General features: G+C 32.7%; 1 protein-coding gene across 1 annotated transcript in view; it reads right to left on the bottom strand.

Annotated features, from left to right (window-relative positions):
- Positions 1-10,964: 10,964 nt before the first annotated feature.
- Positions 10,965-14,113, bottom strand: part of UNC13C (unc-13 homolog C) — a 406,907-nt gene continuing 403,758 nt past the window's right edge. The window contains exon 28 of the mRNA XM_073801031.1: positions 10,965-12,844. Within this exon, the coding sequence (XP_073657132.1) occupies positions 12,559-12,844 (286 nt within the window). The 3' untranslated portion in view covers positions 10,965-12,558. The remainder of the gene's footprint in view (positions 12,845-14,113) is intronic.

Raw genomic sequence — 14,113 nt, 5'->3', positions numbered from 1 at the left:
GAATATTCTTGGCTTCCTTTTCAGATATTAATTGTCCACATATGTGGAGCTTTAATTCTGGGCTCTCTGTTGTTCCATTGATTGTGTGTTTATTTTTATATCAGTACCATACTGTTTTAATTACTATAGCTTTGTAGTATAGTTTGAAATCAGTAAGAGTAGTGTCTCTAGCTTTCTACTTCTTTATTCTTATAGTTTCTTTGTCTAAGCCCAAAGTTGGCAGAAGGAATGAATTAAAGATCAGGGTGGAAATAGAGAACAGAAAAACAATAGAAAAGATCATAGAAATTAAGAGTTGATTTTCTCAAAAAGATAAACAAAATTGACAAACCTGTAGCTAGACTAAGAGAAAAAGAGAGAAGACTCAAATAGATAAAATCAGATATGAAAGATAATACAACTAATAGTATAGAAATATATAGGATCATAAGAGACTACAGTGAACAATTGTATGCCAATAAATTAGACAATCTAGAAGAAATGGATAAATTCCTAGAAACATACAACCTGCCAAGATTGAATCAGGAAGAAATAGAAAATCTGAACATACCAATAATGAATAATGAGATTGAATCAGTAATTAAAAAACTTCCAACACAAAATAACACTAGGACCAGATAGCTTCACTTGTGAAATCTACCAAAAATTTAGAGAAGAATTAATGCCAATCCTTCTCACACTCTTCCAAAAAATTGAAGAGGAGGGAACATGGGGACCCTTCCAAACTCGCTCTATGAGGCTAATATTACCCTAATATCACAGCAAGATAAGGAGACTACAAGAAAACTTAGACCCATATCCCTGATGAATATAGATGCAAAAATTTTCAACAAAGTATTAGCAAGCTGAATTCAGGAACATATTAAAAGGATTATACACCATGACCAAGTGGGCTTTATCCCTGGGGTGCAGGAATGATTCAATGTATTTAAAGCTCTATCCTTGTGCTGCATGTTCATGTAGTCTGTCTCACACATTTGGACCTGCATGAGAGGTTCTTTGGGATATAAAGCCTATGAGTGGAACTCGTAAGTACTGCCATATTGCTTTCCCAATTGGCTGTTCAAGTTTACACATTCACTAGTATTTTTGGAAGGTGAATTTCTTAATAAATTTTCCAATTAAAAAAAGCATTTTAGAGGTTATTTGAGGTTCTATACCTGTTTTGGCCAGTTTTGGTATTTTATATTTTTCTACACATTTATCCACCTCATCTATTTTTTTAAAGTAGTTTTATTCATTATTCCCTTATTATTATTATATTTCTTTTGGGTCCATAGTTCCCCTTTTCATTCTGTATTTTATGCAGTAGTATCTTCTCTACTATTTTTCTTAACTAGTCTTGCCAAGGGTTTATCTATCTTATAAATCTTTTCAGGGAACTAGGTTTAGGTTTTGGTTTTGCTAAACTTTTACATGGATTTTCTTTTGTAAGGAATATCCGGGTGTCTGATTTTTTTCCTTAAACTTAATTGTATAACTTTCTTCTTTGTTGCTTCTTTGGCCTATTTTCTTGATTGTCTTCCAACTTCTTGAGTTGGATACTTCACTTATATTTTCAATAATTTCTTGTTTTTAAAACAAATATATTTAACGCTATAGAATTACTTCTATGTATTGCTTTCACATATAAATTTTGACATGTAGTGTTTTTATCACAATTCAGCTACAAGTATTTCTTTCTTCCTTCCTTCGTTTATTTATTTCTTCCATAAGACAAAGATTATTTGGTAAGATGCTAATTTTCAAACATACGTAATTTTTAGCTTTCATTTTGTTATTCATATTTTTATTGCATTTTGTCAGAACACATTCAGTGTGTTCTTGATCCTTTGGAATGTTTTGAGTTTGCCTTTGTAGCCTACTAGCTATTTTTCTAACTGTTCTGCTGCTGCTCGAAAGCAAATCATATTCTTTGTTTGTAGGATGCAGAATTCTCTGTATTTCATACCTAAGATTTACTAATCGTATTGTTGAGACCATTGATGTCTAAGACTATTTTAGTGGGCTTTATAAATTTTTGAGATGGGCATAATATTAAATTCTCCAAGTATATTTTCTGGTTTCATTCTTTTTAATCCTCTAGGTTTATAGGTTGTTGCTTAAATACATTTTGATATAGTCTGTATTGTTAAGTGAATGTTTGTTTATAATAGCTATATTATTGTCCCTCTTTTTTTCCCCTTGAATTTAAAATTGGAATTAGACTATCCCAGTTTAGATCTTGATTTCCTTAACACCTTCATGACATTAGGCAATCTACTTAACCATTCTAAGCCACAATTTTATCTTTACAATGGTTATTATAATACCAACCTCATAATGGTATTGTGAAGATTAAATACATTGATACATCTAAAGCATTTAGAATAGTGACTGGCATATTCTAGTTCTCAGCTAATGGTAGTAATTAAATAAATATTAAGCATTAAGGTCAATAAAGCATAAAGGACAACTGAATAAAAGAACCACTCAAGGGAGAAATATTGATAAAGTAAACATAAGTAATTTATTAAAATATGATTACAATAATAAATATAAAATAAAAATATCTTTGTCTTGAAAGTTTTCATATTTAAATGAGTTCACTTCAGGAAAAAAAAAGAAAAAAACACAACTGGAAGCCTAAGAAAGGCCAGGAAGCTGAAAAACAAAACAAAACAAAAAACTCCAAATCCCCAAGAAATAAGTGTATTAAATTTCTTGACTGGTAAGTGTGAGATAAAAGTTATTTTGTGTGTTTATGATAATAATGACTATAAATAACTATTTGTGAAAAAACTATAAATCATTAGTAGAATTTTAAATGGAGTATCTTTCTTACAAATTACTGTAGAAGAAAAACTTCAACAAAACATAGTCAATTCCCCCCAACTTGTTGAAGAAGGGAGAGATGAGCCCCAGGACAGAGTCTTTGGCACTGTCACCAACAGAGCCACTGTTACCAACTCCTAATTGGTGCTGCATCACTAGGAAACATCTAGTTGTCGGAGGTTTTTCTCTAAACTCTCAAAAAGAAGGAACACTGGAGGGACACTGTCTCCTTAAGTTGTAATTTTTTAGCCTTGGGAGTTTAGAAGGGAGAGCAACAGAGGAGAGGATCATCATGCAGCCAACCTGTTTACACCGGGTTTAACAGTGCTTTCATAGTGCTGGGTGGTTCATGCCCATTTCTAAGGTGAAGGCCATGATTACTTTGAACCACGGTAGAGGCCAGCAATGCTGCCAAACATCCTATAGTGCACAGGACAGCTCCCCGCGACAAAGGATTATCTGCTCCAAATGTAATATTTTCTCTCATTATTTACTTCTCTTGGCTATGCTCATTTTTAAAGCACTTTATTTTGGCTTTCATTCTTATAGTTCATAGACGCAATGTCTTCTTGGATCTTGTTAATGACATTAATGAGGGATTGTTCAAAATATTATGTTGATTCTTGAATCAACTTTTTCACGTTTCTGCTGATTTGAGTGAGATATATTTTGTATTTTTATTATTTCTATTGACAATAAGCATCTCTAAATATATTTATTGTCATTGGTGTTTCTCTTTTGTGGATTGCTCATTGATTTTTCTATTGAATTTTTAAGTAATTCTTAAAAGTTTGTGCCACAATGTAGTTGAGTTCATTATTAATTAAGCATATTAAAATATTTTTGGGGGGCTTCCCTGGTGGCGCAGTGGTTAAGAGTCCGCCTGCCGATGCAGGGGACGCGGGTTCGTGCCCCAGTCCGGGAGGATCCCACATGCCGTGCAGCGGCTAGGCCTGTGAGCCATGGCCGCTGAGCCTGCACGTCCGGAGCCTGTGCTCCGCAACAGGAGAGGCCACAACAGTGAGAGGCCTGCGTACCGCAAAAAAAAAAAAAAAAAAAAAAAAATAATAATAATAATAATAAAATATTTTTTGTTTGGCTGTTCATCTAACTTTGTTCCTTTTGTCACTGAAAAGTTTTAAATATTAGTATGTGCAAATTTATCATTTATTCTCTTTTATGCTTTAAAATTCCTGTTTAAAAACTTTTTTCTAATTTCTATATGGTGAAGATAAGTTTTTCTTCTAAAACATTACTGTTTGATTATTATTAGGTGTGCAATTCATCTGGATTTCGTTTTATTTTTGTTTTGCATTGAGATCTAGTTTTATCTATTTTTATATAGATATAGAATATATACATTCATTAAATGTATATTAATGTATACATTTATTAAAAGTCTACCCTACCCAACATGATATCAAATTCTCACATATTCATAGATCTATTTCTAGGGAATCTATTGTATTTCATTGTCTATTTACGTGTCTCTATGCAAAACCTACACTATTTACTACAGCATTATGACAAATCATGAAATCTGTTAGAGCTGTGCAGCTGGGGGGATACTTGATCATTTTTCAAAATTGCCTTGACTTTTGCTTCCATATGAATTCTTAAATTAGCTTGTAATCTATTAGAAAAATATGTTGTTTTGTAAATTAAAATATAATGAAACTTGTAGATTAATTTGGAAGCAATTACCATCTTTATAATATCGAGTCTTGTCATTCATAAAGAGACCTATGTTTTCTTTTGTTTGTATTATCGTCTATGCCCTTTAATAGAGTTAGAATTTCCTTATACAAGTCTTTATGCATTGTTCGTTAGATTTCTTCCTAGGTACCTTAAAATTTCTGTTGTCATTGTGAATGGAAGTTTTTTCTTTTTTCTTTTTTCTTTTTTTGCGGTACACGGGCCTCTCACTGTTGTGGCCTCTCCTGTTGTGGAGCACAGGCTCCGGACGCACAGGCCCAGTGGCCATGGCTCACGGTCCCAGCTGCTCTGCGGCATGTGGGATCTTCCTGGACTGGGGCATGAACCCGTGTCCCCTGCATCGGCAGGCGGACTCTCAACCACTGTGCCACCAGGGAAGCCCCTCTTTTTTCTTAATATATTTTATAATTGGTTATGAATGTGTCCATATATCTATATGAGCATAAATAAGTAAGAATGTGTATGAATCTTGCCAAGTCATTTAAACTCTTCAAGGTTCGGTTTCCTCATACATAAAATTGAGATTAAAAACATATTCACAGGATATGATTCATTAGAATTAAGTCAATTCTTCTAGGTATACGAACAAAAAAGATGACTAGCATTTGTTAATGTTTTTAACCTCCCTTTTCTATAATGCTACGTTTTAAAGAAAGAATGCTCAACCATCTAATATCATCACTAAAAAATATGTGAGAATTAGCTGGCTAATTTAGATACCACTTTGGGGATAAAAATCACAATTTGGCCTAAATTTATCCCTTTGCTTTCGGGAGGCAGCCCTAGAGGACTGATTTTAGAGTATTTAGAAGTGCCCCAGACAAGGTACTGGTGTGGGGCAGAGAAGATAGCTTTAGGAAAATTAGATCATCCGGATTCCAGTTTCCTATTATGCTATTAACTAGTTGATATTAGCCTAGATATTATATACCTTTGAGGCTTAGTTTCTTCTCTTGAGTGAAGAATTTTGATTATCTGTATGATTATTTTCAGCTCTTAAATTTTATAATTCTGTCATATCTTTTTCAAGAAATACCAGTGTAGATGTTTACAACTTGGGCCTATATTAACTTTTCAAACTTGTGACCTAAATGACTGTCTATAAAGAAGACAAAAGACAAATGTATTATGAGTCTTTTTATTTCAGCTATCTCAGATCAGAATTTTGGCAATTTAAAAAATCTAATTAATTAGCTTTGTAAAATGGTCAAAGTATACCATGTAAATAAAGATTGTCAAGTTAGATTTAAAAAAAGACCCATATATGCCACATAGATGCTGTCTACAATGATCATACTTTAAATATAGTGATACAGATAGTTTAGAAGAAAACAATGGGAAAAGGTATACAACTGAAACCCTAATTTAAAGAAAGCTACACTACTATCAGTTATTGCAGACTTTAGAACAAAGAAAATTACCAGGATGAAAGAGGAACATCACATATTTATAACAGAGTTAACTCACTGAGAAGATAATCATAATCCGAAATGTATATGTACCTAACAACAGAGTTTCAAAATAAACAAAACAAACAGAAGAAATAGAAAGATAAATAGAAAGATTCACAATTATATTTGGCGATTTCAACACTCTTCTCAAAGTAACTGGTAAAGCAAAAAAGAAAGTCAGTAAAATATTGATGATCAGAAGAACACTACCAATCAACTTGACTATGATTGTTAGATTTCTTCATAGATGCCTTAAAATTATAACTTCTAACGTAAAATTATAACAACAAAATAGACTCTTCTGGTGCATATGGAACAGTTACCATACATATCTTGGGTCATAAAACAAATCTTATCAAATTTAAAAGAACTGATATCATACAAAGTATACTCTCTAACTTGTAAGGAAATGAAACTAGAAATAAGTAAGAGACAATATTTGGAAATTTAACAAGACACATAATTTGTAACTTATGAGTTAAAGAAGTCAAAATGGAAATTGGAAAATATTTTTAACTGCATAAAGACAAAATACAGCATACCAAAATTTGTGGAACGAAGCTAAAGCAGTGTTTAGAAGATTTGTGGCATTTAAGTGCTTATCTTTTAGAAGACAAAAGGTACCAAATCAATAATCTGAGGCCCCACTTTAATAAACTGGAAGAGAAAATTAAACCTATATCAAACAGATGGAAGAAAATAATAAAGAACAAAAGACATTGAAATTCTAAGCAGAAAAAAATAGAGAAAATGAAATCAAACCTAATTCTTTTTAAAAGATTAATAAAATAGATAAATAGAAATGGAGGAAACAGTTTCAAAATCTTTAGGAGGCCATAAATACCCTGATAACAAAACAAGACACAAACATTATAAGAAAAGAAAAATATAGATCAATAGAATCCATGAGTATAGATATAAAAATACAACAAAATATTACCCAATTGAATTCATCAATATACAAAAAGACAATACATCATGACCAACTGGGGTTCATCTCAGAAATGCAAAGCTGCTTCAAGAGTCAAAAAATCAGTCCATGTAGTTTACCACATTCACGGACTATAGAAGACAAATTATATGATTATCTGAATTGATACAGAAAAAGCATTAGACAAAATTCAAAAGTCATTCTTGATAAAACTGTCAGCAAAGTAGGAGTAGGAGGGAACTTCTTTAAGCTGATAAAAGAAAACCTATAACTAACATCATATTTAATGGTGAAGGACTGAATACTTTCTCCCTAAGACTGAGAACAAGCCAAGCTTACTGCTCCCATTAAAGATTGTACTCAGTTGTAATATTGTATGCCATGAGAATAGGTTAAAATATGAAGTCAGTGTATTAACAAATGGATAAAACTAATGTAAAAAATAAGAACTGTGCCTCTTCTTCCTGCTTTATATTATATATTGTGGTGTGAATACATTATGGAGGGAATTCAGCTACACTAAATAGTTTGAGACCACTGAAGCCAAATTCTTTCTAGGGTCATTTTCAGTGCTACAAGTTGTAGTTGTATATGATATGATTAAATCTACATAAACAGTTTTTGCCTGTTCTCAGAAAGAAAAAAATAAAAGAAAACAAGGTACTGGAAGACTTAACCAGTGCATTAAAGAAAAGCGATAATATGCACACACATGAAAAGAAACAAAAATGCCTCTCTTTGACATGATTGTCAATGTAGAAAATCCCAAGGTATCTATAAAAAGGATCCTACAAATAATAAGGAAGATTAGTGAGGTCGTGGGGTACCATGCTAATATACAAGAATCAATTTTTATACTAAAATGAACAATTGAAATTTGAATTTTATTCTCAAATTACTGCTTACACTATCATACATGCACACACAGAAGAAATATTTGGTAGGATTTTTATGCTGAAAACTAACGTTGATGAAAGAAATTAACAAAGACCTAAATAAATGGAGACAAGGTACTGTGTTCGTAGATTGATGACTCAATATTGTTAAGATGTCAGTTGTCCCCCAAATGATTTGTAGATTCAATAAAATCCCAATCAAAATTCCAGTAGTGTTTTAATTTTTTTAAGAATGCAAAATTACTAGAACAGCCCACAACAATCTTAAGAAAAAGAACAACATGGAAAACTCACACTGCCTGAGTTCAAGACAACACAAAGCTATAGTCATTAAGACAGTGTCACACTGGTGTTAAGGAAGGGATTTCAGAAATAGAGATTTTAAAAATAGACCCACACACATTTGGTCAATGGATTTATGACAAAGGTGCAAAGGTAATTCATAGAAAGTGTAGTTTTTTCAATAAATGGTGTGTGGTACTGGAACAATTTGACTTCCCTGTGCAAATTAATTAGTAGATTAAAAATAATAAAAAAAACAGATAAACCTCAACCCAGACCTCGCATCCTATAATTAAAATAAATAACCTCAAAATGGATCATGGATCATAGACCAAACAGTAAAATCTAAAACTATAAAACTTCCTTAATAAAACATGGGAGAAAATCTTTATGACTCTGAGTGAGGCAAAGAATTTTTAAATATAACAGCAAAGCCATGATCCATAAAAGAAAAATATAAATTACTTTTTCAAAATTTAAAACTTTTGCTCTCTGAAAGACACTCTTAAGAGAATGAAAAGAGTAGCCACAGACTGGGATGAAATACTTGCAAATCTCATATCTGACAAAGGACTTCTATACCCAGTATGCAAAGATGTCTCCAAATTCAACAATAGTAAAACAAAAAACTAGTTGAATAAATGGACAAAAGATCTGCAGACACTTCACCAAAGATAATATATGGATGAGAAACAAGCAAATGTAGAGATACTCAACATCATCAATCATCAGAGGACTGCAAACTAAAATAGAAAACTAAAATAGAAAAAGGGCTGACAGTACCAAGTGCTTCAAGGATTTGGAGCAATTGGAACTCTTACCCATTGCTGCTGGGAATGTAAAATGATACAATCACTTTGGTAAAAGTTTGACAGTTTTTTATAAAGTTAAATATATAATATGATCCAGAAATCCCACTACTTTGCATTCACTTAAGAGAAATAAGCACTTATGGTGACACAAAATCCTGTACACAAATGTTTATAACAGCTTTGTTCATAATCTTACAAAAACCAAAAACAATCCAGATGTCTTTGAACTGGTGAATGAACAGATGCTCTTTTGTATGCCCGTAAATGGGATACTACTCAGCAATGAAAACAGTTGATACATGCCACAACATGGATGACTCTTAAATGAATAATGCCTAGTGAAAGAAGTTGGAATCATCTATCATGATTCCATTCCATGGCATTCTGGAAAACATAAAACCAGGGGGACTGAAAATAGAGCAGTGCTGCCAGGAGCTGAAGGTAGAAAAAGAGTTTGTTTACAAAGTAGTAGGATAATGGAATTTTGGAGGATGACGGAACTGTCCTATATTTTGCTTGTTGTGCCTGATACACGATTCTATGAATTTGTCAAAACAGAAACGTTTACCAACAGAGTTAATTTTAGTATACGCAAACTAAAATATATATGGTTCTTTAAAAAGATCCCTAAGCATTACTTTCTTTTTCTACATTTGTTTCTAAGAAGTCATTCATTGCAAGATGAACCATTATTTACTATTAAAAAAGGAAAAAAAGCACCCATTAATCTATAGTTTGACAATGATTATAAAATGTATCCTGATTTCAAAATCGTCATAATGTGAAAAAAGTATATTTTAAAATATGTATAATATGATATTTACAAATTGGAGCTTATTCTCAGACTTCTATCCAGGGATATTTTCTGAGTCCTGCATAACTGATTATTTTTCATTATTTGAGTATGAAGATTGAAACTACTATATTAGTCCATAAAAGTGCTAGTATAGTCATCTTTATATAAGAGAAATTAAAAGGAGAAAATAAACCTCGCTTCAAACATTTTTTTAAAAAGGCCAAATGCAAAACATTAAGCTAGGATTGTCATTTATAAATGTACCTCATTTAAGGGAAATTCAATATATAAATTATCCTAGAAATAGATGAGTTAGAGCAGGTTGAGATGAGGACATCTGATTACTTATCTTAAATAAGAATTCATCAGAGCTCCTTTAAATAATAAATGTTTCACTGTGGTTTTAAACACCTCATTTTAGCCAAATTTGATTATCATGTGTTTCTTTGAGAACTTCTAATGTGAGTTTCATCTGTAGATGAAAAACAGAGCTTTGTCTTTGTGCATTTTATCTAAAATATGATAAATAAATTGCTTCACACTTTAATGGAGTCTATAGTTGACAGAGATTGCTGTGAACTTCAGAGTGGTTACTAATTTGGGTATGCAAACACAACAAGCTTTGTTCTGGAGACAACAAATACTTGTATCTTGGGAAAAACAACAGACTGCAGAATTCATAATTATTTCAAAATTAGGACTGATACTTTATGATATTAATAAATAGACTCAATTCATATCATAACCATTAGTGTTTGATATATATTGTGCACACACACAAAGACGGAATGAACAGATCCAATTAAACAAATACTGGAAAAACTACTTAGCTCATAATTTTTTAAGTGATCAATGCAAACGCAAACTGCCATTTATTCAAGGGTGTGCTGCTTTATGACATTAATGTGCTCCTAAAGAGCTCAAGTCAATGTTCTGTAAAATTGTTATAAATCTTGAATGAATCTTGCAAGAAAATAATGAAACCTTTTGTCATGTAAGTTTTTATTTAACTGTGTTGCTTGTCTATATGTTGAATGTTGAATTTTCTTCATGGCTTAACAGTATTCAGAGACGTACAGACAGGTAGATACATCAGCTTTTTTCTTATTTTAAGGGTAATTATCCTGTAATATGTGGCTTTTTCCATGAATACAACTCCTGGAAAATTTTTTTTCAAATTCTAATGAGATACTAGAACTAAACATTGTGAAGAGTGTTCTATCCAGTAAAAAGAGCCTGGATTTTTTATTCTTAAATAGTGGAATGATGTTGCATACATGAAATAAAAAGGCAGAAGATACAATGAAGTATTGCATGTGCTCAATATACATCCATTTATTAATGCATATGCCAGAGGATTGCATTGTACTATGCATTTGGAGACGTCATTAACAAAGCACTTGCTTATCAATTTAACATGAATTAGTGGATCTTACTGTCTGTGTTTTCACACCCAGTAACAGCATGGTTCTGAGAGTCATGATACTTTTCATTTCTGTTCTTAACATATCAGACCAGCTTGTTCACAAAGCACAGTCACTATAACAGGATCTTGTTCCTGCATATGTATGTTGCCCACTAACAGTTATGACCATAAGTTACAACTACAAAGTCCTGTTCTACAGCCAAGTACTTAGGTACAGATTCTAAAAAGTCAAACCATTAAAACAGAGAAAATGCAAATATTCATAGACTATTTCATATTCACACTCTAACCTAGTTATATTTTTATCTACCGAGCTGTAATAAGTTGTTTTCCTATTGCATTGTATGCATCTTGGGCTTATAAATAACATAAATTACAAAACTGTAAGCAATTTCTTCAGACTTCATTTTACATTTTTCACTAAATAGTTGAAGACGTGACATTTTGCTCCAGTGCAATATATAGTAATGCTGCATTCAGTAAAAACTGTTGAATATTTCTAAAAAGAGAAAAGCATTTAACTGATTATAGCACTCAGTAAATAAGGAGTTAGTCATAACTGTCAGAAGGAAAACACTAACAGTATAATTACTTATCACAGGTAATTTAAGAAACAAACCTTCCATCATACTCCTAAACCATTAGTCATATGACTTTCTAAAGAATGAAATTTGGTAAAGCCAAGACATAATGCTAGATGGCAAATGCTTCAACTTACCTTTTTTTTTTTTTTTTTTACAAATGTGATGTGACCTTGGCAGTTTTAAAGAACAAAGTTCTGTTGATATATCAAACACTGTTAACAAACTATTTAGCATTACTTTTTATAAGTTTGCTTTAAGAGCATTTCTTCACAGTGATTTCAGAAAGGTTGGAAACCGGTTGGCATAAAATATTTCCCACATTTTCTATTTTAATATGTATGCAAAAATCATCACAATATACCTGCAACTATAAAATTACAAATGCTTTCTAGAAGTAACTGCATTTCTAGTCATGATAGAAAAGGGTATTTGTAAGACATCTATAATGAGGTAAGTCTAAATAAAATAGAATTTGAGTAACAGATGCTTTCATACCTACTGGCCATATACACCAATGTAACAAGGACAACTAATGGACCAACTTAAGAGACTGTTTTTTAGTATGTTTAATGGATGAGAAATTGGTAATGAAATAAACATTTTAAAAGATGCTCTGGATATTTCACTTTACATCATAATTTTGATACTTCATGGAACATTTATTTCTCAAAGACCAGAAGTGGTATAAAAGTTCCACAGGTTTTCCACATACCTTGTAGACATTGTTCTTGAGTACTGGCAAACACTGAAACGTAGTGAAATAAACATTCCCGTGTATTTGCACATGCATGCAGTAGTCAAACAGTTATAGTTTATGAATTCTCCTAGATGCTATCTTGCAGTGTTTGTTTCAGGCACTCTCTTCAGCAGATCTTGTTTCAGATTTAAGTTTTACAAATTCTTTAGCCACATTGTCACTGGTCCTCTGCGAGAGGATTCTAAGGATAGTCAAACCAGTTTCATCCATAGAGACGTTTTTCAATAGGGGATACCATGCCCCGTGGCTTCCTTTTTCTGCTATGTTCTGGAGCTGAATTACTGTCATTCCGATAATTCGATCTTCTCTGGCAAAGCAGTAATCTTTAACTGAAAGGTGAAGTTCATAGGCCCGTGGGCGGTTTTCTTTACTCAGAATGCTGTGTGGATTAAAAATATGGATTTTGAGCATTTTCAAATAGGGATCAATATGGTTCTAATAGACTGTTGAAAGTTTTGTATACTGCTCAGAATATTATATTGGCAAATAGAGTATCATTGTCTTTGAACTCTGATGCAAATATCCTTTAAATTTTACTTAGATTGTATTTACATAGCTGTCACTCTGCAATCGAACTTAAAAACTCCTTCCTTCCCTAGATGGAAATAGGAAATCCATCTAAAAATGCTTTACTGCCCTGATGTTAAGGATATTAATAGAAACTGGAATTAAAATATTATGTTGTAATTAATCATTGCAGGCAAGGTCTCCCCAGTGATATAGGGGTAGGAGGCGTTACTAGGGGTCATGGAAGCTAGGCCGGGGGGACGGGTACCGTTTGGAAGAATTTCTGTGCCATTTCAACATCCGTTATTACAATTTCCTTTCTTTACCTCAGACTCCTGGATACGCTATTATATCTAGGAGCCTTTTCTCAGGGGAATACACTGCACAGACTATCAAGCACTGTTCACAAGATGTTAAATTGCATAAAAATTTCCAGAGTAAATCAGTTCCAGCAGAGCCTGGTGCTTCAATGCCAGCTCTTTCCTATAGCAACAGTTAGACCTGTCAAGATTGGGACTGAGGATGGTCCACTTTTTTCCATCTCTTGACTACTTCCTTCCTCCCTAAGACTATCTGATCAGTCACTATTATCTCTTACCTAGACTACTGCAATAGCCTTCTAACTTATCTCTACTTGTTTGGTCTTGCCTTCCCTATAGTTACTTCTCTATACAGCAAACACAATAATCATTAATGATGTAAATCAGATTGTTCAAACCCTCATATGAAAATCCTTCAATGTCTCCTATTGAGCTTAGAATGTGACCCAGGCTCCTTTACCACTGACTTCAAAGCCCTGTGTGATGTAGTACCTGACCACCTCTTCAAATTCATCTTATCTCACTCCCTTGCCCACTACATACTGTTTCTTAAATATGCCAGGCATGCTCCTGCTTACAATCCTTGCACTCGCAATTTTCCTTGTCCTAAAATGCTCTCAACTCTCTTCCCTACATGACTGGTTCTTTATTTTCTCAGGTTCCTATTTAAAAGGCACATGCTCAGAGAGGCTTCCCTGAACACCCCGTCTAAGCAGCCAACCCATCACTCTATTGCATCACCCTGTTTTAATGCTCTGCTTAGTACTATCATATGATAACTTTATTTATTTATGATGTTGTTTATCATACGTTCTTTACCT

The sequence above is a fragment of the Tursiops truncatus genome, chromosome 2 (assembly GCF_011762595.2).
Source record: "Tursiops truncatus isolate mTurTru1 chromosome 2, mTurTru1.mat.Y, whole genome shotgun sequence".
In the NCBI taxonomy this organism is placed as follows: domain Eukaryota; kingdom Metazoa; phylum Chordata; class Mammalia; order Artiodactyla; family Delphinidae; genus Tursiops; species Tursiops truncatus.
The sequence above is the reverse complement of the archived record's forward strand: the minus strand, read 5'-3'. Positions and strand labels throughout refer to the sequence as shown.